The sequence below is a fragment of the Suillus subaureus genome (assembly GCF_016647635.1).
Source record: "Suillus subaureus strain MN1 chromosome Unknown BJ212scaffold_41, whole genome shotgun sequence".
Lineage (NCBI taxonomy): Eukaryota > Fungi > Basidiomycota > Agaricomycetes > Boletales > Suillaceae > Suillus > Suillus subaureus.
In genome coordinates this window covers 5,439-29,051 of record NW_024538597.1, presented here as the reverse complement: position 1 = coordinate 29,051, position 23,613 = coordinate 5,439, and the positions used below count along the sequence as shown (strand labels likewise).

The 23,613-nt window shown below is 47.5% G+C and overlaps 6 protein-coding genes across 6 annotated transcripts; 3 read left to right on the top strand and 3 right to left on the bottom strand.

The window, feature by feature from the left end:
* Positions 1-373: 373 nt before the first annotated feature.
* BJ212DRAFT_1281475 (permease for cytosine/purines, uracil, thiamine, allantoin-domain-containing protein) lies at positions 374-2,752 on the bottom strand (the record flags this gene model as incomplete). Its single annotated transcript, XM_041331620.1, has 14 exons — positions 374-586; positions 637-765; positions 828-908; positions 974-1,049; positions 1,102-1,181; positions 1,228-1,477; positions 1,526-1,548; positions 1,604-1,881; positions 1,936-2,011; positions 2,069-2,098; positions 2,152-2,341; positions 2,407-2,486; positions 2,542-2,554; positions 2,616-2,752. 14 exons carry the CDS (start codon positions 2,750-2,752, stop codon positions 374-376), a joined length of 1,656 nt encoding a protein of 551 aa, XP_041188233.1.
* Positions 2,753-2,914: 162 nt separating this feature from the next.
* On the top strand, positions 2,915-5,305 carry BJ212DRAFT_1385397 (kinase-like protein). The gene is made up of 7 exons (XM_041336798.1): positions 2,915-3,182; positions 3,232-3,289; positions 3,335-3,431; positions 3,479-3,576; positions 3,628-4,434; positions 4,498-5,020; positions 5,077-5,305. The coding sequence occupies exons 1-7, from the start codon at positions 3,150-3,152 to the stop codon at positions 5,219-5,221; spliced, it is 1,761 nt and encodes a 586-aa protein (XP_041188232.1). The 5' UTR covers positions 2,915-3,149; the 3' UTR covers positions 5,222-5,305.
* Positions 5,306-6,821: 1,516 nt separating this feature from the next.
* On the top strand, positions 6,822-9,085 carry BJ212DRAFT_1535089 (CyP450 monooxygenase; the record flags this gene model as incomplete). The annotated part of the gene is made up of 13 exons (XM_041341807.1): positions 6,822-6,916; positions 6,994-7,112; positions 7,160-7,278; positions 7,368-7,531; positions 7,586-7,737; positions 7,785-7,900; positions 7,953-8,071; positions 8,201-8,388; positions 8,436-8,492; positions 8,549-8,579; positions 8,641-8,754; positions 8,808-8,948; positions 9,010-9,085. 13 exons carry the CDS (start codon positions 6,822-6,824, stop codon positions 9,083-9,085), a joined length of 1,491 nt encoding a protein of 496 aa, XP_041188231.1.
* Positions 9,086-9,338: 253 nt separating this feature from the next.
* On the top strand, positions 9,339-15,216 carry BJ212DRAFT_1436787 (uncharacterized protein). The gene is made up of 4 exons (XM_041337733.1): positions 9,339-9,491; positions 9,550-11,192; positions 11,244-13,926; positions 13,974-15,216. Exons 2-4 carry the CDS (start codon positions 9,571-9,573, stop codon positions 14,976-14,978), a joined length of 5,310 nt encoding a protein of 1,769 aa, XP_041188230.1. The 5' UTR covers positions 9,339-9,491; positions 9,550-9,570; the 3' UTR covers positions 14,979-15,216.
* A 2,298-nt stretch (positions 15,217-17,514) lies between these two features.
* On the bottom strand, positions 17,515-18,192 carry BJ212DRAFT_1449176 (uncharacterized protein; the record flags this gene model as incomplete). The annotated part of the gene is made up of 4 exons (XM_041338657.1): positions 17,515-17,632; positions 17,687-17,729; positions 17,790-18,036; positions 18,061-18,192. 4 exons carry the CDS (start codon positions 18,190-18,192, stop codon positions 17,515-17,517), a joined length of 540 nt encoding a protein of 179 aa, XP_041188229.1.
* Positions 18,193-21,203: 3,011 nt separating this feature from the next.
* BJ212DRAFT_1535061 (uncharacterized protein) lies at positions 21,204-22,997 on the bottom strand (the record flags this gene model as incomplete). Its single annotated transcript, XM_041341806.1, has 7 exons — positions 22,510-22,997; positions 22,368-22,445; positions 22,056-22,303; positions 21,665-22,003; positions 21,455-21,607; positions 21,352-21,402; positions 21,204-21,287 (listed from the first exon to the last, which is right to left on the bottom strand). Exons 1-7 carry the CDS (start codon positions 22,706-22,708, stop codon positions 21,204-21,206), a joined length of 1,152 nt encoding a protein of 383 aa, XP_041188228.1. The 5' UTR covers positions 22,709-22,997.
* Positions 22,998-23,613: the final 616 nt, after the last annotated feature.

The window sequence follows — 23,613 nt, the reverse complement described above, 5'->3', positions numbered from 1 at the left end:
CTCACATTCATCAGGGATTTGGCGAGGAGAAAGCCCTCCAATATATATAAGCACGCATCTCTGACTGTTCGTGTCAAGCTACGGGAGAAGATGGTGGTGGGGAAGAAGAACGTAGGGAAATGGGATCCCCCGAACATTCTAGCTTCGGGGTTGCCACTACAAAACTCACCCAAACAAAATCAAACAAATCTTTTACGCGATTCCAGCCGTTCTGGCCATAGGTAGAGTTCACTGGCGCTCAGTCCCAGTGAAAACCGGACATTGCGCTCCCCAGGTGAGCTGATAACGAGGAGTTCGAAAAGACGGCCAAGTCAAAATACGGACCATCAACATTAATAGGGGGACACACGATGTGTTAAGTGCTATGCATATATTACACCTGTACTTCAGTGGTCTCGACGTTTACGCTTTTCTTATCCTCGCCTTCAGTACCACTCTGCATTGTTTCTATGGGAGATTGCCTGTCCTTTTCATATTGCTTGTCTATGGGCATGACATCGTCCGCAGAGATTAGGGTATCAACATGGGTATCGTGAGCAGGGAACAAGTACGATGCAACATAATACACCAGGGATGCAACCACAAACTAGCAAAAGGTGAGCAAGACACGTGTGAAGGAGATCAGGAGTGCCGTACCCCGTACATCCACGCGATGTCGAATAAGTGGGTTGCGTACCCTATCTTGATAGCTGGATTGATCGAGTTGATAAGGCCGGGCAGCGTGGGGGCAACAGTTACTATCATAGCCAGGACTGCGCGCCAGTTCTATGTAAGCAGTCAAATATATCATGAGGCGGTTCAACATAGCCAGTAGCATCAAAGCTTACAAATCCCCCAGTGTAGCGATATCGTCCTGAAGGGTCATACATAGCGGGAACGTCGACGCAACCTTTATGCACCAGGTAAAACTGTGTAACGCAAATTGTTAATCGACAACTGGGCGCGAGCGGGAATGCCTGTAAGTTACACTCACATCAGTGACCATGATGCCAGCAAAAGGGCCAAGGAAAATGGTGTATCCATCCATAAAACTCAAGAACCCCGTAGCACTATCGACGGATGATAAGGGCTCTACGGACGTGACACTTGGGGAAGACTTACTTGGCAAGAATCTCCCATGGACACAGAGCCCAACCACCAATAATCGCACACAATATTTGTCCGCGCCTGATGTTGATATACTGTTTGAAATAAGCGATTGCCTGTGGAGATAGTGTAGACGCTAACCTTTGGACACAGTGCTGTCATATCGTTCCCTGCCCCGAGCGAATTGGCGCTGATGTTGGTACCAATAGTTGTCAATGCAAATACGAAGGAAGCGAAAAAGGCTGCGGCCCGATTGTCCCAACGATCAATTAACAAAAGAGGGTCCCACAGGACCTCGCCGTAGAGTTGTATTCCAGCACTAGTCACAGCAATTCCAACAAAGCTGCACAGCGTAAATGCGATGGGAATGATAAACGGTTGGACATATTGACTAAAAGCCCATTAGACAACAGCATCAATCTTAAATTGAAATTCGTACGCTCGTTCGTTCTTGGCGTAGCGCTACAAGTTTTAGTGATCAATTGGGGCAGAAGATGTACAAATCTATTTGACTTACAGTGAAATCGGGAATATTGACCGACAAACTGGCATAGATTCCCAAGGCGCTATTCATCGCGCTGAGCCATGCCCATGAAAAGTAGTTGCCTTCGATAGTTGCATGCTGGGAAAACAAGCCCTGTGATGCAGGGACCTTGACAAATGCCCATATAACCATTGCCAGCCATGCTATAGGTGTAAGCACGCCCTTTGCGAAGAATAACCAACGGATTTTATGAGGAGTTACAAAAAGAAACGGAAGCTGGATCAGCCAATAGAGAAGGTAACACATCAATCCTGACAAATTGGTCAGGTAAGTATATGATAAGGACAGCAGGGGAAATGACGCACCAGAGCTGGTAATATTTGCAGAGACAGGTAATCGATTGGGCATTCTTGCAATCGAAGGCCAAATGGCTTTGAGCATCTGAATTGCATTTCAAGTCAATATGACCAAAGATTGATAGAGTACGACCCAATGCACCTGATACACGCATTGCGACCCGTTGTATGTCTAAATGCATGTATGAGGACTCCTGTCATAGAACGCATTCCCACAATCATTACCTGTATACCGAACCAGAACATAGATAGTAAGACGCGACTGAACACGGTGAAGTAACTGAACCAGAAGCCGAATGACGATCGGTTTAATACAGGGAAGGCGACATGGAGACGAGCGCCTATGGTGCCGGTCAAAACCATCACTATGGAGATAATCCCATAGGCAACCGCAATACATGGCATAGCCTGACGCCTAGCAGTTGACGCAATGTCAGGTAAAATGTGCAGTCAGCGGAGAACTGGTTCAAGCAGTCGTACCAAGATAAACCGATTGCAAGCATGGAACTAGCCAACTCCCAAACTGCAAGATTAGTGGCATCAGAGATCCAATAGGATATCTAATAAACAGGTATTAGTAAATTGTGCTGTGATAATCGTCGTGGTGTATCCTACATAATTCCAGGTGCTACGAGGAATGGCATCGAGGTTACGAAACAGCTGAACGGTGCAACAACTATCGTACTTACGTCCATGTTCTCAGACGCGGAGGTACCGGATCCATGTCCTTATTACTCCATCCATGGTTCGCGAAAGTCGTTTCTTCACGTTCGAGAGCCCATCTAGAGGGCTTAAAGAAACCGACCAAACCCTCGCTTTGCGACATGGTTGGCAGCCAAGAACAAGAAACAAGTTCCTTTTCAAGTCAATACATTTCATTATATATCTCTACACGCGTGAGCAGGTGACTTCCGTACTTATTTATGTTCAGATAAGAGTTGGATAAAAGTTCACAGACAATATTGGACGCCAGTCACTCAAGTGCTTAAGAACAAGTTGTGATAACAAAACTGTTTGCAATGATGCCAAAAAAGGATACCTGACTGACTAATGTGAATGGACATTTGCAAGGTACCACGTGGAACATATATTCTGTCACAAACGGTCAGCCTGGCCTATGATGCTGGCCTTGCTTCCTGCACCGTAGTTCTCACTGTGACCATTTCTCTTCAGACCTCTTTTATTAAACCGCCGTGGACTAGCAGATTTTGTATGATCAACTCATGTCCGACCCATTCGATGTTATACCATTCGAGGTACGTGCTACTCATATCAGTAACCCCCACCCACCGATCTTGTCGAAAGGACATCAAGGGAGAATGGAAGAAGCTAGGATCAGGTTCTTTTGGGAATGTTTATAAAGGTATCTTGTTCAATCAGATACCCATATAAGCTAACAAATGTACAGGATCATACCTGGGCATTGATGTCGCAATCAAAGAAGTCCTGCCATCCAACAGTTACAATGTCGCCAAATATTTTGAGAGGGAATGGAGATTAATGAAGTAAGCTTGCGCTACTAGCTATAGACTGGCATTGAGCGTCGCCTCAGGGAAGCTCGTCATCCAAATGTTGTGCTTTACCTTGGCCTGTCGCGTGCCCCGCCCCCAGATGGACGAATATTCATAATATCAGAGTACATTGAGAACGGTGCGTCCGGTTTGAGAACTTTATCTCCTTCTCTTGATATCGTTCATTTAGGAAATCTTAGAATGTACATATTCGATAAGACGAAACCTTTTCCGTGGCGTCTCCGGCTTTCTTTTGCTACAGATATTTCCCGTGCTCTCGCATACCTTCATGCACGTAAGTGCATACACCGCGATTTGAAAGGCGAAAATCTCCTTGTCACCGCAAACGGCAGATTGAAGATCACCGACTTTGGTTTCGCTCGGATTGCCGCTCGCAACGAAGAGGAAAGCAAGCGTCTTACCTTCTGCGGGACTGATTCCTACATGTCACCCGAAATTCTACTTGGGGAGGAGTTCGATTTGCCCACAGACATTTTCTCTCTCGGTATCATCTTCTGCGAGATCGCGGCGCGGAGGTTAGCTGATGACCGCCATTTCAAACGTACTGGCCCAAAGTTTGGCATCGACCCCGAGGAGGTGCGCCGATGGGCAAGCCCCGGCTGTCCGCCGGCGTTCCTTGCTCTTGCGTTCGACTGTCTTGCCGAGGATCCAAAGGCACGCCCCACCACTCGCGTCATTTTAGACAGGCTAAGCGAAATCGAAACGGAGGTTTTGTCACGTCCAGACACTGATAACTTTCACGTTGGGAGCATCAAACTTATGACAGGAGGCAGACGCCGGGGTGCTGCTCCCCGCATTCCAAGTTTCGGGGCTGATGTTGGCAAGGACATCAGGCACAATGAGGCCTCAGTCAAAGAGGATGTGCTTGCGGCCCTGTCCAGCGGCGAGGAGAGCAGCGATGAAGAGTCTGTGGACGCGGCGCAAGGTCTTGTTGTCAGCCTAGATCCAAACAGCGACTGGAGCACGGCTGCCAACGGTGAGATTATTGCTTTAGAGTTTCGACGACGTCTGGTAACATGCTTCGATTATTGACATTCAGGACACTCGGGTGATAGCACCCAACCTCTTCTCGTCAGTAACTCTAGCACATTGTCAGAATACAGCCCCGTCGTCGACCGGGCCCATGTTCCCACAACTGCAGATGACATCCCAACATCTTTATCTTCCATTCTCACTATTCGACCTGCACTCGACCCAAACGGAACGGCGGAACCTATTACCCCAGGTGCCTCTTTCACTGACAATAGCAATACTCCAACGAGCAGCGCCTCCATCATGTCGGCGCAGAGTTATCAGACTGCACAATCGTCCATCCAGTGTTCTACCACAGCGACGAAAGGCCCCTCCTCCATCAGTTCTCCTGCTATGCTTCACCGCTTTACGTTACTTAGACCTGGCACAAAGCGTAGTAGCAGATCGGTATCCCCGACACGTCATACCGACGGAGGATGGAACCCCCTAGAGCTAATCTTCTCTAGTGGATTACTCGTGCAGAAGTGTGATATATGCTTAAAGAGGATTGGTTGGAAACCTATTTTGGAATGTGACGATTGTGGGCTGCGGTAGGTTCTTGACTTTTGATCATGGTGGGTCTGATACATGACTGTCATAACTGCAGGGCTCACGTTAAATGCGGAGAAGTTGCCCCTCGCGACTGTAATATTCGTTCGGTAATTCAACCAGCCCTGCACACATCATCGCCGTTGTCAAAAGGAAGGAGCCAGCCAAAGAGAGTGTCCTTACCCCATTCGATCACGCGATAAGGGACCCTGCATGTTCTCGGATTAGTATTCTCGGGCCTATTGCGATCATTGCTTAGTATCAAGCCACACATAACTTACATTCATGGGTCGATAAATCATACACTACCGAGTCGCTCAGTATCCTTGCCTTATATTGTATTCCCAGTGTCGTGTACGCATCATTTGACAATGCAAATAGCTCTGGCCATCATTTTGTCGAGTGGCAACATTGTGCCGACAGAGTTTACATACACGATGTCCTTTCACGAGATATTTCAATGGCAGATCGTGCATCGATTCTTAACCATCAACTTCTTATCTGTTTAGGAACATGTCCAATCGAGGTAAGCTGCCGCAATCCAGGGTCTCGTCTCGAGTCTACCTAGTGCCCTGTTAACATTCCGAATAGACACAAAGTCCCTGAACGCGCATCAATTACATCACCGGTCTCTGAATCAATCGCCGCCTAAGCATATATATTTCCTTGAAACGATATTCCCTTTCCCTCTTGTATCAAAAGTCATGCGCTTCTATTACAGTCAGTGTCGTCGACTAATGACATAATTTCTTGTCAAGGTTAACTTGGCACGGGTGACCACGATGACTAAGTACTGTGATGTGCTATGCAAAGCACCCCTTCCCTGACAGCTATGGACGTTGGTGGGAGGACTCTGTCAAACATCCATCACCGAAAATATGCGCAGAGCTGTGCTAATGGTTTCCACGGCTCGATTTTGACATTCACCGTCGGCTGAAAACTTGAGCGAACAGTGAGCAGCTGTTGGAATATGCCAATTGGGGATGAAGATAACGTAGTCTAGGATGGCGCATGAATTGGACCTACGTACCTAACCGACCCCAAATCGCACGAGACAAAGCGAAATTAATTCAACGCGCTGTCGGGAGTTGCCAACTCAATTGGGGCGCGAGCGCCTTTCGCCATCTTTTGTCATATTCTTCTGATTGAACGTTGAACGTTTGTCCGTTTTTTGGTCTAGCCTGTTGTCTTCCTGGAGATTACGCCGCTACAATGACGAAATATTCTTGTGGATACCATTTGTGACCCTCACGCGAGTGGATTAATACTCGGGGTCGTTAGAATATCATGTGGTCCTGCCAGTTCTGCCGGTAAAACTACCTCAAAACAGTTCTGCCCAGTAATTGTTGGAACGTCTTGTATAGGCTTGAAGGAGCAATATTCATTAATGCTCGTACCTTGAAGTGACGTTTTGCAACTTCCGGGGACTTTTCTCGGTCACTCATCTCCATACTTGCTTGATACAACACCCAACACCGATCTGGGACCGCATTCAAGCGCTGCATATCTGGTTTTGAGTGGACCTACGTAGTACATGTGCACGTGTACAACACCTGTACATGAGTTACAACCAAGTAAGCATGAACTCATTTTACTCCATAGTCTGACACTAAGCATATTGGGTTTACAAACCATCTTTTCAAGGTTAGCATCCTTACGCCAAAGTTCGACGCGCGTTCAAGCAGCAATAAAAATATTTGGCAGATTGCAAAACAATGTCAATCAATATGTCATCTGCTCACTTTTATGTATTGCAGTTGTTCGGTACGAGCCTTCAAATTCAAAGCTTTGATACGACGCCCCATGCCATTTCAACTGTATTGGGAGAGTACAAATAAGCTCCTCTTCCCGAATGCGACAGTCGGTTCTCTGATTCAGCACCACATCCAGCACACAGCGTGAAGATGTCGTTCCCCTATATCCTCGCCGTAACCGTTACGGTCTTGTCGCTACTATATTGTTGGTCTTGGTCAAGGAAGTCAGCTGGGCTGCCCCTTCCGCCGGGACCTCGATCACTGCCATTCATTGGGAATATTGGTGACATTGACGTAGTGCATCCATGGCGTACATATAGTGAATGGAAGGACAAATACGGTCAGTACTACAATTTTGAATACTTGCCTCTCTCACATCTCCAGCAGGTCCCATTGTATCATGTCGTCTGATCGGCCAGACCGTCGTCATAATCAACTCTGAGAAAATTGCACGCCAACTCCTTGATCAGCGCTCAGCGATATACTCTGACCGTCCTGCGGGTCCTGTGCCCAAACTGTGAGGTCGCATTTCCCCCTTGTTATTCGCTCTGATCGCGAGAAATCGTTAGTTTTGGCATAGATTTCATCACCGCAGTTTCTTCCGTATGGAGATACACTCCGGCTTCATCGACGATTGTTTCACCAAGCACTGCGAGCTGACGCAGCAGATTCTTATCGAGATCTCTATTTGGACAAGGCTCGCCAATTGTTATCTAACCTTCTTAACTCTCCTGAGGCGTTCGAGAAGCACCTTTTCCTGTAAGTTCCCCATTCCTCGCCCGCTGACGCCTACGATGACTGAAATGGGACCAGATACACAGCTTCGATTATCATGTCGGTAACGTACGGACACGATAAAGTCTCTTGGGATGCTCCCCCAATTAAATCTGTCGCCGAACTTGTGGAACTAATAAATGTTGGCCTTGTACCTGAAAGGAGTGCAATACTCACGGCATTTCCTATACGTACGCAATTTATTTAAGATAGAACTTCTGACGCTACCTCGTTGCAGTTACGCGACTACCTGCCTGGTTTCCGGGTGCATCATTCCAGCGTATTGCCCAGCGTACACGGAAGCTCGCACTTGAGTCCATGAATGAACCATTTGAATACGTAAAAAGGAACATGGTGAGCACGCGACATAGTAATCTCATGGACGCGAATACTCATAGAGGTTAAGGCCGCCGGAAATGCACCGAAGTCATTGGTGTCGGATCTTTTGACTGAAATGGACGAGGGGAAGGAGGCTTTTCCAGAACAGGCAGTGAAACAAATTGCCTTGACTGTCTTTGTTGGTTAGTGTGTCTGCTTTCTATTACGCTGCAGGAACCAACATACATACGTTCATAGCTGGGTTTGATACGGTGGGTCCACCATGCTACACTATGACGTAGACTGCGGACAGATCGGCTGATGGATTCCACAGAGCTCTTCTACGTTGTCCTCTTTCATACTAGCGATGGTTTTGCACCCTGAGGCTCAGCGGCTCGCTCAACAAGAAATTGATTCTGTCGTTGGCGTCGATAGGCTACCGGATTTTTACGACCGACCATCTTTGAAGTACGTGGAGGCAGTTTTTCGGGAAGCTATTCGTTGGCACGTCGTTGCACCACTTGGTGAGGGACTTGATGTGTCAGTCATGTCATTCTTATTGTTCCGACAGGTATTCCTCATGCAACATCAAGTGATGACGTCTTCGGGGGCTATTTCATTCCAAAAGGTTAGTCGGCCGATTCTGATTGTCAGTGGGTCCTAATGCGACGTGTTTCACCGTAGGCTCTCTTATTCTGCCTAATATATGGTACGTGTTAATTTTCTGACGAGTCTTGCGCCTTGTAACTTAGTCGCTTCTTCAGGGATATGTCCAGAGAAGGACACGATGATCCTGATATTTTCAAACCAGAGAGGCATTTTGCAAGTGACGGGACACTTTTGCCAGACACGATAGCGGCTAAACCTATGTGGGGTTTTGGAAGGAGAGGGTGAGTAGCAAGTCAACCTTATCCAGGAATTGTTCTTCTCACAATCTGGTTAGGTGCCCAGGGCGTTTCATTGCCGAAGCTGCGACATGGAGTGCGGTGGTGCATCTCCTTGCAGCGTTCCGGATAACAAAGGCAAAAGATGAAACAGGGAAAGAAATTGAAGTGAAGGAAGAGTTCACATCTGGAGTGGTCTGGTGCGTTTCTGTGTGTTGGAGAAATGGAGCATCAGCATCCTCACTGCTGTTGATTTTTTAGCCGACCTGTGCCGTTTCAATGTTCTTTTGTCCTCCGATCAACGGCAAGGGAGAAGGCAATCCGCTTGGGCGATTGATCTTGGATGGGGTTCGGATCTAATGTGACCTGATTATTCTAGCTGTACGAGGCGAGTTAGTTAACTTGTAACACCAAGTCATGGCGATTATGTGTTAACACATTGTATTTAATTGCTATTCGTAGTCGATTGGATCGTTTGCTATCGAGTTTTGTCTTCTGTGATACTTGGTCGGTAATATAATAATTAACCGTTTGTTACGGTGGTAATATCGGAATCTATTCCCATATTAATATCAATATTTCCAATGATAATTTGTCTCCACGGTGCGCACCACTATCAGATTTGCAGTACTTCCATCGGCAGCCTACGATAAAAACCATCGATTTCAAGTCCTCGTAGAGACGGGCGCTCCGAAATCTACTGCCTAGAACTAGCCAGGCTCGGCTCGGTTTTGGGGTGGAAGGTACGTTATGTCAAAGCATCATACATTCTACAGATCGGCTTAGTTGAAGCCCATAAAGTATCATTGTACAATACGGCACATGTCTCGTCAGCAACAGGATGCAGATGCCAACCTCCGGTTCAGACAAAGGTCAAACACGACAACCTTCACCCCGTTTGCGTGGCGGCGCAAAGCCGACACCATATCTACTACCGTCCCACCTCAGACACAGACGTTGACATTCGATGCCCTCATTGAGGCGCTGACTCCTCCTGCAGTTCCAAGTCTCACACATGCACGCTCTTTGGCTACTCTAATAGCATCACAATCACCGCTGCCTCGACCATCCGTGCTGAACCCAGTGTGGGCTGCACTCTGCGGTCACGATTCGCCTTCTTCGCTGCAAGCAGCAGGGTATGAAATCATGGCAACGTTCTGGGAGAGATTTGATGGCCATCTGGGTACAGCAGATATCCTTCAGTATTTTTCGCTATTCTTGCATACCGTCTGGGCTCCCGATGTAGGGGAACCTCGACTACGGGCTCTACGGGCTCTCACAAGAGGGGGAACCGAAGTCATTGGTATCGAAATCCCATTAATTAGCCTGCTCAGGACATGGACAGAAGGCGCCTTTGATGCTTACATGTTGGGTGATGCCCCAGATTCTACTGACCGTGCAGAACGAGAACGACACGTTGAGCTTTTGGCTACATTCCTATCTTCTGTACTGGAGCAACCGGAATCCGCGGCTCGTGTATCTGAAGGTGACCTTGCCAGTGTCCTTCAGTTCTATGCTGGTCTTCTTGGTCGGGCGTTGACAGTACCTCCTCTGAGTTCTGCTGCTGATCCCGTACCCTCACCGCCTCTCACCGCTCACACCGATCAACTTGTCGGCGTAAAAACGACTGTTGGGGCTCACAGACGTCATCCATCATCCATATCAATCCGTTCCATCTCATTCCCAAATTTGCCTTCTCGAAAACACCCAGCAGAGTTAATGGTCATTATCTATCTAGACCACCTCAGTTCGCAGCTCAAAGCTCTCGCGCCAAAATTTTTGACGCTCATTCTTCCTGTCCTCCTACGCGCCCAGGCCTTCTTCGCTTCCCCTTTACCCCGTGTATCCATAATGGCAGGTCGCACTCATATGCCAGCTAACTTAGAGGACAGAATTCAAAAATCTTTGAACGTATTGTTTTCCGGGCCATACGGTAGTTCGTGCATGGCAATACTCAAACGACATCTTCTTCCTCCTACCGATGTTGGGAAGGACCTTCATATCGCTCCAATTATCGCTCTTGGTGCGCACAGAACATTGAGAAACATTATTCGCCAAGGACTATGCACAAAAATGGCTCGCGCATACATCTGCAGATTGACGTCCGTCTCATACCCCACTACAGGCGCTCCCGGACACAAGGATCTTGAGAAAGATCTTATGGAGCGGGCATGGTCGAAGGATGATATATCTGGATGGGATCATACGAGGCTCGGAAGATTGCTCGGCAAGTCGGTTGAAGCTTGGGTCAACTTTATGCCAGCAGATAACAGGGAGGATTATGACATGGAGAAGGACAAAATAATGGACGAAGCAGCATGCACTATGAGGGATATCTTTCAGGAGTTTGACGAGAGGGAGGATGGTGTTGATATGGACGATGAAGAGGCGTGCGTTGCAGGAACAATTCTTCGCCAGCTTGCCAATTTTGTTCGTCCGATCAGGTGTGTTGCTCGTTTTACGGGCAGTCGCTTACACCCTGACTAGTTACACAGGACCACGGATGGGGCGCCCCTGATCCTACCGCTAGACCAGCCTGCTGAGGCCCCCACGCCATTCTTACGCACGCTTTCATCCTTGTTAGCCCGAGACCATTCAACATACATGATTCCGCTGCTATCCACCACGCTCTTCTTTATTGCGGACCATCTTACCGATGCAGACACTGCCAAACTCCCAAGTATGATGTTTGAACAACATGATTTGTCGCCTGCATCACCGGATTGGTTGAAGAGCTGGCAGGACATTCTTTCAAATCCCACTCTATTTGCTCCTACCCGAGCGCTAACGCGGTTGGAAATCATGAAGGCATTACGATCTGTCTACGACTCTCTCAAGGATATGCATAGCTACAGGAAGTCACTGGCAGACCTAGTCTTCGATTTTTGTCGGATGCAGGCAGACAACCCGCAGGAAGACCTGACATTCGACAGCAGCGTGGCATGGAGGATATTGGGCGATGAAGTAGTCCTTCGTGCAGTAGAGGCGCATACTTCATCAACATCGGTGGCCCCATCTTCAGAGCTCGAGGCCCCGACTCGCTTCGTCCCTGTACGGGAGTTGATAGACCTTTTGACAGCTGTTGCTGTCGAAAGAGGAGTCCAAGAGGATGACGATGACACTGGGTGTGCCAACGCTGGCACGCCAGCGTCACCTGCATTTCCCTCCAGCAGTGCTTCTGCTGTTGTAACACCTATGCTCTCACGAAAGCAGTCAGAGCACCGCGGCGGAAATGTGAGAGACAGAGATTCGAATATGCCCTCTGTCATGTCAATTCTGTCATCCCTTGCGGGTTCTCGCTCTCAGTCTCAACACTCTCAAGAACACGAGAGTCCCCGCCCTCCATTGGTCGCTTCCCCTGCATCGGAGCCAATATTGCCTCGTGCAGCCGTAGCAGTGGTGTCGTTGGTTTCGATATTCAGCCAACTCGCATTCACTCCTCACGCACTACTCCAGCGTAACGTCATTTTAGCAGGCCAAGTATTCGATACTTTGGTGAAGCTCATCAGCCAAGCAAAATCCCCCCGCACTCGTCACACTGTTCTCCAGTTTACCATGCGAATCCGTGCTGATAGGGACCACCGCCTCTACTTCGTTGACGCCCATCATGATCCGGATGGCAATATCATGACCTTGGCATCGCTGATTGGCCGGATACAAGGGCCATCATTTTTTGGACAGGTGCAGCAGTCAGAAGATGAGAGGACTAGCTCCAGTGACCTGAACAACGATGACTCTCATGTGCGCAAACCGCAGCCTCGAGGTCCTCAAGAGCGTGATGGGAGACGAGCATCTCGTGGGAGGGGAATCAGGCCAAATCAGTCGGCAGGCAGCCGCAGTCAGTCGAGAGCATCATTACCAACGCCATCGCCCAGTACAAATCAGGTAAAACCGTTGGAGACCCTCTGGCAATTTCCCGAATCTCTCCCGCTCACTTCGATAGACCAAGACAATCCAAGCGAGGGCATCTTTTCATATGATCCAGTATCCGAATCTATTGGTGTCCTACGCATCGACTCTTATTTGTCTGCCATTTTCGACGTGCTAGAGAAAGAAAGAAATTGGGAAATTCTTTCCTACGTACTCTGTCATCTTCCCGTCCAACTCGCAAACAAGCACCTGTTTTGCGGCCCCAAGTGTCGTGAGATGATTGCGAGGTTGCTGACGTCGCTCTGTTCTGAGCTGGCAAGCGGCGGATTAGCATCCAGTATTGATCGCTGGCCTCTCGGTCTCAAACCTCGCGACGCTCATGGGCTAGCATTTCACACACTCACCGTCCTCATCAGCTACTCGCGGCGTTTTGACTTGCCGTTGCGACACGCTATTGTTGATGTGCTTCGAGAAGGGCTGGATAGTCAGCCCACGACCATCATCTGCTGTCTGCAGGCTTTGACGCTATGTGCCTTCGAGCTTCTGTCTTCGCTCAAGAGGTCCCTACCATCAATCTTGGAGAAGCTGTCGCAGATCATGTCCAACCCAGACATGGCTGTCCACATCCTCAGTTTCCTCTCCATTGTCGGCTCCATCCCGGCGCTACATGCTAATTTGCGAGAAGAAGATTTCAAAATGGTGTTTGGGGTTGCGCTGCAATACCTTCAGCATCACAATCGTCCTTGTGCAACGCCCGCGATGTCGTGGGCAATGTCTCAGTATGTTCGGATGATTTCATTCTCCGTGGTATACGTTTGGTTCTTGGCGGTCAAGCTTCCGCATCGTCCTCGACATATTTCATATATCACTCGCCAGTTGCTACTAGCAAACGAAGGAAAGGATGGCATTGACGAACCCACCGAGGTATGCTTCGACTGGCTGGCGCGATATGCATACGCCAGCGCCGATCCACGACCCGCTCGTTCGACGCTGAGTGAGATTGTAATGAATCCAAACAATCTGGCATCCCCGGAACCTGCTGTCAGTGAAAAGACATGGCTTTCGGGTAACTCTGTCGTCACCATCCGCTCTTTGGCTCGCCTCGGTTGGATTGAAGTCCTATCTCGTCGCCCTTCTGGGTTGACTAGGTTCCTCTGCAAGCTAGAAAATATACCCTTAGTTGGGCCTGGTGATGTCGATCCCGATATGGTTTCCGTGGCTGCGGGCATGATGATGGAGCGCGATGTTCCGCGCCCTGAACGCCCCGACGCGGATGTCGATCAATCGCTGGAAACGAATCCTCGCAGTGTAAGTCGGAACTCTCGTTCACAAACTAATGGACTCATCCATTCTAGGACACGAGCAAAACCATTGTCGTAAGGGATGATGGTGGAACTGTACCACCAGCACCAGATCCAATCACTGGCTATGTGTGGAGTCATACTGCTCCCTCTCAACGTCGAAAATACGTTGCCGTCGATCCCGCTTTCTTCGCACTTCAGCTTTCCCCTTACCCTGATAGGAACCAATCCGCTAGCCAGCGGATGGTCGATGCAGCATTACTTCCGGCTCTCTTCCGGTCGTTGGATCAGATTCCCGTGATTGATACCCATAAAGTGGGTATCATGTACGTTGCACCTGGCCAGACACATGAGCTTGATATTTTACGGAACGCCCATGGGTCACCTGCGTATACAAGGTTCCTCGAGGGCATTGGCAGACTCATCAATCTTCGAGGTCAAGTTGACGTTTATGCGGGTGGCCTGAGCTCGGACGAAGATGGCGAATACGCCTATGCATGGTGGGATGATATAGGTCAAGTCCTTTACCACACCGCTACGATGATGCCATCCAAACCTCACGACAAGTATTGCGTCGACAAAAAACGTCATATTGGAAATGACTATGTCCGAATCGTGTGGAATGACTCCGGAATTCCCTATCAGTTTGACACGCTTGCCACTCAGTTCCAATTCGTGAACATCATCATCGAACCCCATTCCCTTGGCGCAATTGCTGCCTTTTCCAATAACATCCACGAAAACGAGTATTTCAAGGTCACTATCCAACGTGCCTCTGGCATGAGTGACTTTACGCCTGTTGGTGACTTCAAGCTCATATCGGCAGAACAGCTCCCTTTGCTGGTTAGGCAACTCAGCTTACTGGCGGATTGTTTTGCGTCTGTGTTTGAACGCACAGAGCGAGACACCAAAGAAGTCGAGGTCATCACCAACTGGCGTGCTCGACTCCAAAAGATCACGACGTTCAAGAGGGAGAAAATGCCACCCCCGCAGACTGGGGGTGAAATCGAAGGAGTAATTGGGCAGGAGGCTTATCGCAACTTCACAGCTACATTCTAGCTTGGATTATATTTCTGATTCTACGTCGGCGGATATTATGCATTGGATATCATCTCTTTCCTACAATCTACCCATTGTTCAAGTTGATCGTTAATTTCCGTACATGCCAGGGTCTGTTACTTGTTGTATTGTTTACCACTGCTCATACATGATTTGCGTACTGTAATTTTTGAAGTTCGTTCATTCACACCTCCACCGGTCGATTAAGTAATAAGGTCTAGAGTCCCCTACTTCAAACTAAGTTTTAACATCTATTAGATGCTCTCGGAAAACGTCTAGCCAGAGATCAGGATCCGGAGTCATCTTATGCTGACTCCATCGATGTTTTCATCGTATGATATACCATGTGTGAGATTGTAGTACTCACGTCAGTCAGTCAGCAACAACTGGCATTTGCGTTTTGATAACAAATGTTGGTTTCTACTGCTGGATACAGCCTGTGACACTGAGAGACGTTCATCACCATGTCAAGTCAGTTATTGAATGGAGGCAAAGTCCCAATTCTAAGGTCACTATACTCCTCCGAGTCTGGTCAAACGTACTTACGATCATGTCACTCATGATGTCGCCAAAATATTTGCTTTTTGTACGAAGCTAGAATAGATCTAAGTACCATGTTAATGAGTGTAATTATGAGTGATAGGGATAACATATCTCTGCGAGTAATGGAACAACGCTGGGGCGGAGACGATAATCATATTTAACGAGCGTGCAGCCAACATATATTATGTAAGAATGAGTGGCTTGATGGAACTGTACATACAGGTTAGGTGACAAGAAGGCATTAACATCACAGATTTCCTCAGGCTCCCGCGCAAAACTGATGGACAACTGATTGTTCATCAACATCCTTATCCCAACCTCCCATTGCTCGAGTCTCACATCTCACCTCCATTCCCTGCTTGACTTCGGCCCTGCGTTTATTACTTTATACGCAGGGCCCAAGTTGAGCAGGGATCAGATCGTTCAGATCGTTCTTGGTTTTTATCTGGAATAGACAGAAAAGTCTGAGGAATTGAAATAGAGACTCACCCTCGTGTGATACTTGGGATTCTCATGGTGCCAAAGGCGTTCCGATGGCTTGGGGAAAGCCAGAAGCGGGGGATAGGTGACTCGGGTCAGACAGACACTGAACGTAGCACACGGTCCAAAACGCACTCGGGTAATGCGTACCGCGATGCATATGATCGATTTGCCCACGGTGGTATGCACTGCTTTCATCTACCCAGGAATATGTTCCAGGACGACGCTCAATACTAATGTTCCCATCAGGCCATTGTAAACGTGAACGGTCACCCGATTCAAGCGGGGCCGCTTTCACTTGAGCATGCAGTCCTACATCTTGAAAAGCGACAGAAGACGGACAACTAGGAAGTTAGCATCAGACAATGGGTTACAGAGTCGTCTCATCCTCAGTAAACCCGAATCCCTCGCTTATGGTGGATGTTTGGTTACACTTCGACTTCCCGGGATGCCGCACGGATTTTCAATGTCCGATCAGTATTTGGTTTCAGTACTATCCTTTCTTCAAATTTATTTAATGTATACCTAGTTATATTCTACTACTAGTAGAGCGACTTTGTGATAGGTTGAGGTCACGTGATCATGTTCTCCTTGGTTGTTGTCTAATTCTAGTTCATTTCCTCTTTCTCTTGATCCAGTTTAATCCCTTCTGGAGGCTCCTGCCTGCAGATGATGGCCCTGAACTCTGGTTGGACTTTAAACTTCTTGTTTCTTTGATTTCTGACTGCTCCACTGGATATGAAGGTGTTTCCTTTTGGTGAGTGTCCTTTTTGGTTTGCTTAAACTCCCCTCCCTATGAAGTCCGGTATGGCCCATCCTTGCCCCAAGACTGAGTAGTGGAGCACCACTTCCCCTTCCACCACCTCCACCTATTTCAACCATTTTTTTTGCTCATTTTCTATCTAGATTGTTGTACATCCTTGACCGATCCCTGCACCTTGTGATTCAACTCTCCTCTCACTTTCGCTACTGAGGCAATGATGAAGGCTTGGATCAGGCCTTTGCACCTCACAGGGAAGTGCTGGCTTTGCACCTGGTTGGTCACACAGATTGGTTGTCCTCATTAAATAAACTTGCGAATCAACTCTCCACTTGCTTTGTCTTGCACCATGTGAGTTTACATTTCCTATTACTGTTGTTTGGTCATGACTCTGCTTAGACCACACTTGCAGTTTTAGATAATTTATCCCTATTCTCCTGTTTGGTGGAGTCTGCTCAGACCACATGCATGATCCTTTTGTCTAGTAGTCTAATTTGAATATGCACCCATGGGTTCACCATGTACCCATCCAAACCCATTCCAGGACTCCTGATGCTGAACAATGGACACCATTGACTTTGGTCATCATAAGCTTGCACTTGGACTTGGGATTCAGTCATCAAATTGATCAGACATTTTCAATTGAACAAGTAACATAGGGTTCATACTATGAGAATCACCTCAGCATGAGGGAACAAGAATAATCATTGGCACAGATATACAGTAAGAATGATAGTGCTGAGTACTAAAACTCTAGGTATCAAAATGTTGCAAGCCAAAGGCGCGACAGAACTTATTACATTTATGTGTGGACCTGAAACTGTTAAAAGCAGATGTGCAGTTTCCTCCACCAAAATTGTTCATGAAAGCCCTGGATACTTGTGTTAGTGTGATGGTCCAAGGCTTAGTAGTAGCACAAACTCACGACCCTGTTAGGACTTGACAATTGGTAAGGAGGTTACCAGAACCTACGCCAAGTACAGTCAGTTAGCTGTGGGTGACAGTCAGGTGAGGGGTTGAGCATTCACCCTGGAAATCAGACAGGTAAACCATGTTGTTAGTAAGGTGATGCTGGACATGTTGCATGAAGCATAAAAACAATCCAATGACTGCTTCTCTGCCCTCTAGACTATGGGTGGGGATGGTGGAGTTGTTGTTGATGTACTTGACAAATTTTCTGCTAATCTGCTCCTCAACAAGATAGTTTGCACCAAGGTCATTGTCGGGGTCATCAGGAATGGCTAGTGCCACATGAACCAGCCTTAGATGTGGTAACTCAACCTCAATATCTTGGCTCACATTGCCCATCTTGAGCATCTCATCAACAAAGGTATAGGCCATACTGAGTAAGGATGTGCCCCAGTAAAGGCAGTTTGCCTCGTCAAGGGTCTTTTCCAGTTCATCCTCCCTTGCAAAGTGGCAATGTCCCATGCTTTGGCCCTTCCAAAAGAACATGCATTTAGCCACAAGTTGCTCAACTGACAGAACTGACAGTGGTAGTGATGTAGATGTGGATGGGACTCTGCCTGTGTTCAAAGTTAAGGCAGGGTGATGTCATATCTCATATGCCAGACATAGATCCCATCATATTCCCACGCTTTCCGGACCTGTTTCTGGACCCCATATCCAACTCATTCCTGGATCCCCTATCCTGTCCACCCTATGCATATTCTGTCCAGCAAGACATCCAGACTTTACCTCCTCTTGGATTCTGGACTACATCCACCACCTCACATATCTCAGTCCTGTTTCTGTCCTGCCTTCCGGATCTGTTAAGAACCATGCTCAAAGGAGAGAGAGACTGACTCAGAGGGGCTTGGCCTCAGCTCGTATGCTGTGCCCCTTACCCAAGTATGTGCCCTTCATTTCAGAGGAAGTCTGATGATGGTCCAATGAAGTCTGGAGGACTTCTGGAGGCTGGCTACTCTGGTGGAAAGTGCGGGAGGACTTCCAGAGGAGCGTGGGAAACATCTGGAGGAGCATGGGAGAGTTCCAGAGGGATGCAGGAAATGCTCAGGAAAGTTCCTGCTGCAAGGTAATACTTCTACAGGAAAACAGGATGGAAGGATAGGAGGTCTGGAGGACAGGAGGACAGGATGTCCGGAGGTCCAGAGTATGGAGGACAGGAGGTCCGGAGGTATGGAGGACAGAACGTCTGAAGGTATGGAGGGCGGAATGTCCAAAGGTATGGAGGGCAGAACGTCCAAAGGACAGGATGCCCGGAGGTATGAGGGACAGGACATCCGGAGGTACAGAAGACAGGGGGTCTGGAGGTCTGGAGGTCTGGAAGGAATAGAGGCTACATCAGACAAAGTCCGATGTAGAAGCAAACAGAGGTAGACTACCCTAAGGTAGAGTTGGAGGGACAGGAAGTGGACCTAAGTCTGGAAAGAGGGTAAGTGCCAGAAAGGCAAGACTCCAGCCTAGGGAAGCAATCCCTAGACTTGGGACAGAGACATAGGGGACAAATCCAAAGGTCCAGAATTCCTGCCTAGGGAATCCATCCCTAGGCCTTATGGAAAAGGACAAACTCAGATGGACTGAAGTCCAGAAGAAGATTGGGCAAGTCTAAGGTGATGAACAGGATCTAAGATGATATTCAGACTAAGGACTCTACTGTAGTTGTACAGGGGTTATATACTAGAGGCTATCTGAGAGGATCAGTAAGCAAAGGAGTAAGGCTATGTATGAGCATGTGGAAACACATTGGTAAGTAAGATGGAACATAAGTAAATGAACTTGGAGATGAAACTAGTACAAGGATCAATCAGCAAGACAGAAACAGAGATAACTGAGAACTGGAAAGGCAGAGATGCCTAAATGGGGATAGGCACAGGATCTCGGATAGAGGGTGGGAATAGGTCCAGAGATAGTAACAGTTAATATCTGGAGGTCCAGAGATCTGGGGATCTGGAAGGCAGGGCAGAAACAGGACTGAGATATGTGAGGTGGTGGATGTAGTCCGGAATCCAAGAGGTAAAGTCCAGATGTCTTGCTGGATGGAATGTGCATAGGGTGGACAGGATAGGGGATCCAGGAATGAGTCGGATATGGGGTCCGGAAATAGGTCCGGAAAGCGTGGGAATATGATGGGATCTATGTCTGGCATATGGGATATGACAGGATCCCCAGATCTCCGGACCTATTCCCACCCTCCATCCGAGATCCTGCACCTATCCCCATTTAGGCATCTCCGCCTTTCCAGTTCTCGGTTATCTCTGTTTCTGTCTTGCTGATTGATCCTTGTACTAGTTTCATCTCTGAGTTCATTTACTTATGTTCTGTCTTACTTACCAATGTGTTTCCACATGCTTGTACATAGCCTTACTCCTTTGCTTACTGATTCTCTCAGATAGCCTCTAGTATATAACCCCTGTACAACTACAGTAGAGTCCTCAGTCTGAATATCATCTTAGATCCTGTTCCACTTGCCAATCATCTTCTGGACTTCAGTCTGTCTGAGTCTTGTCCTTTTCCATAAGGCCTAGGGAAGGATTCCCTAGGCCGGAATTCTGGACCTTCGGATTTGTCCCCTATGTCTCTATCCCAAGTCTAGGGATTGCTTCCCTAGGCTAGAGTCTTGCCTTTCTGGCACTTACCCTCTTTCTGGACTTAGGTCCACTTCCTGTCCCTCTGACTCTACCTTAGGGTAGTCTACCTCTGTTTGCTTCTGCATTGGACTTCGTCCGATGTAGCCCCTATTCCTTCCGGACCTCCGGACCTCCTGTCTTCTGTACCTCTGGACCTCCTGTCCCTCATACCTCTGGGCATCCTGTCCTTTGGATGTTCCGCCCTCTGTACCTTCCGCCCTCTGTACCTTCCGCCCTCTGTACCTTCCACCCTCCATACCTTCCGCCCTCCATACCTCCGGACCTCCTGTCCTCCATACTCTGGACCTCCGGACATCCTATCCTTCCATCCTGTTTTCCTGTAGAAGTATTACCTTGCAGTGGGAACTCTCCTGAGCATTTCCTGCATTCCTCCGAAACTCTCCCACGCTCCTCCGGATGTTTCCCACGCTCCTCCAGAAGTCCTCCGGACTTTGTTGGACCATCATCGGACTTCCTCTGAAATGAAGGGCACATACTTGGGTAAGGGGCACAGCGTATGAGCTGAGGCCAAGCCCCTCTGAGTCAGTCTCTCTCTCCTTTGAGCATGGTTCTTAACAGGTGACATGTTTTGAAGCTTCCTGCCAAACCAATCATAGATTTGGAGCTGGTGTCGATGGTGAGTATGGCAACAGTGTACTTGCTGTCAGCAGTACTGAATGGCATAGAAATGAGCTCTGCAAAGCCAATAGAAGGGATGTCATAGAGATGAAAGGTGATAGGGATACATCCAGCACCTGTCATCACATAATGTGAGCTAGTTGACTGATTCTAAAAGTTTAAGGCACATACCTATAGTAGAGGAGGCTTGTTTTCGTACATTTCCCTGAGCTTTCATGGCTGCTTGTAGCTGAGATTGACTGGGTAAGAAGAGTTGTTTTGATATGCGAGTGCTTGCAGCCAAGACAGGTTGTGACTCTTCCAGATTTGAAGGGCCACCACAGACATCAAATTGCTTTGAGACATCCAAGTCATCACCTACCAGGACCTTGCTAATTTCAGATATTGGAAACCAGACAGCCGAAGGTGAGCACTGTGGTATCAAATATAGTTAGACCTGCCAATATACAAGTGCCTCAACTTACCTTCCTGGAGTGTTTGTGTGCAGGGTGGTGTGGTGGCGATGGACTGGAATCATTGCTGCTACCTTGACTTTGCAGTACCTTTTTCTTTGTGGAGATACTAGATGCTGATGCTAGTGCATTTTGTACATCAACATTGATACTCAGTACAATGTTCTGTGAGATTGAGCTAAGTTTGAAATGCATCACTGAAAACGTGAAGAAAAGACCTACATTGACACATTGCTCTTGCCAGAGTAACACATCCTTGAACTGCACATTCATCATTACAAGAAGGATGGTGACATGGGCATTTGCATAAAATTTGGGTGTGGGATCCTTGGGCATTGCATGCATGAAAAATTCTTGTAGAACTGGTTCATTAGCACCAATGGACAGTTGCCTTGGGTCATAAAGAATCATCTTTGGCGATTTGTGCATCTCCAGGCTGTAGAGGGACAGAGCATGGCTGTGTGACCACTCTGTCCATAATGGTTCAAGCTGGTTGATTACCTTGGACTGAAGCTGAGCTAGGGTGATGTTGAGCGCAACATGCACATCACATTCAATATTCTGTAAATTTCGTAAGTCAAGAGCAGCACCAGTTAGAATTGATATAACCTACACCAACTAACACAGTGCCTGACTTTCCCTCTGGTTTCAGGTGATGTAAGGCGACCCAAATCATGACTTGATGGAAGCACCCTGATGATGCAGCCTGAGCCATCTTGCTGCGATACAGGTGGTGCATGGCATGATTGGGTGTATATCCCATGCTCACATGTGCAGGAACTGGAGGAGGAAGCATTTTTCCATGGTCACCTGCCAGTGTGTAGGCTGGATGGCTGAAGCGCTGACTGGGAAAGATGTTGTCTATAGGTTGGAAGATAATTCCATTGAGCTTTGTACACAGACCAGAAGCCCTCATATGACAAACCTCCATGTTGCACTGCTGACATTGCTTTTACCAGCTCATGTCTTGAGGGCTCAACAGCAGGCTGAGCAGCTGTGAAGTCTGTGATATGAATGATAATGAATTTGGTTAGTATTGGACTCAGACTCATCAAAGTTGGACTCACCAATGCTTGTAGCTTGCTGGCATTGAGCCTGTTCTATAGCTTTACATCCCTCATAATGCTTTGCACAGCTTGGGCAACATGTATGGCCTGAGCTGTCTTTACCATGCACATATGTAAATGGTACAGTTGATTCGAAATGTGTGTTGCAATGCTGACAAAGTCTCCAGCTATTTGCATTTATGGGGGTAAAGTCTGCCATGGTATGAATCAGAGGTATACTATAGAGATGGTGGATTCAGAGGATGAACAAGGGATGCTGGGGGCTTTTCAACCATGTTAGAGATATAATGGTCCAAATTATTTGCAGTTGTTCTTTCAAAGTGTGATTCTCAAAGTATGACAAGACAGCGGTTGATCTACAGTGGCTCAACAAACTGTCCACATGTTTTTGCATTTTTCACTATCTATGATATTGTGTGAGAATGAACAAATGGCTCAAGGACATGCTTATACCACATTGTAGTATGGCTTCAGGGCTTTCATTTGAGCCCTACACCGTGGGAATCGGTGGAGATATGGTGGAGACATAAGGCTTACAAAATCATGACTCATGTGGACAGTTTTTTGAGCACATATTAAAACTATATAAATCATCATTTATGACACCATAACAATCATGCCACCATTAAATAAATTATCAAGTGGTGTCATTATGTCATTTTAAAACCATATCTAACTATACAAACCAAAAATTTCCATATGTCATGGTTATATTCACCATGAAAGCCACCCCCCCTGCTCAAAGGGATAATATCCTCTCTCTTTCCTATTCTGGCCTCTCTGCTTGTCAAATTTCCTCTAGAACTGGAGTATGCAAGTCCACTGTGGCCAAGTTCATCAAAGAAAGTCACACAGACAAGGAAAACTTCTGTGAAGGGCATCCATCCAAGCTCACCTCTACTGATAGGAGGGCTATTATTCAACATATCACTACAGGAAAGGCTGATAATGCTGTCCAGGTCACCTATTACATCAATTCCACCATCACATTCCCTGTCTCTTCACACACTGTGAGAAACATTCTCAAGACAGCTCATCTCAGGCCAGTAACAAGGAAGAAAAGGCTCTCCTCTCTATCACACATATGCAGAGATGACTAACCTT

Excerpts from the sequence above, each read along its gene's own strand:
- BJ212DRAFT_1385397 (XM_041336798.1), top strand. The coding sequence starts at position 3,150 with ATGTCCGACCCATTCGATGTTATACCATTCGAG. Across the intron at positions 4,435-4,497 it reads CTGGAGCACGGCTGCCAACG|GACACTCGGGTGATAGCACC; the intron begins GTGAGATTATTG and ends ATTGACATTCAG. Across the intron at positions 5,021-5,076 it reads TGTGACGATTGTGGGCTGCG|GGCTCACGTTAAATGCGGAG; the intron begins GTAGGTTCTTGA and ends TCATAACTGCAG.
- BJ212DRAFT_1436787 (XM_041337733.1), top strand. The coding sequence starts at position 9,571 with ATGTCTCGTCAGCAACAGGATGCAGATGCCAACCTCCGGTTCAGACAA. Across the intron at positions 11,193-11,243 it reads AATTTTGTTCGTCCGATCAG|GACCACGGATGGGGCGCCCC; the intron begins GTGTGTTGCTCG and ends CTAGTTACACAG. Across the intron at positions 13,927-13,973 it reads TGGAAACGAATCCTCGCAGT|GACACGAGCAAAACCATTGT; the intron begins GTAAGTCGGAAC and ends CATCCATTCTAG.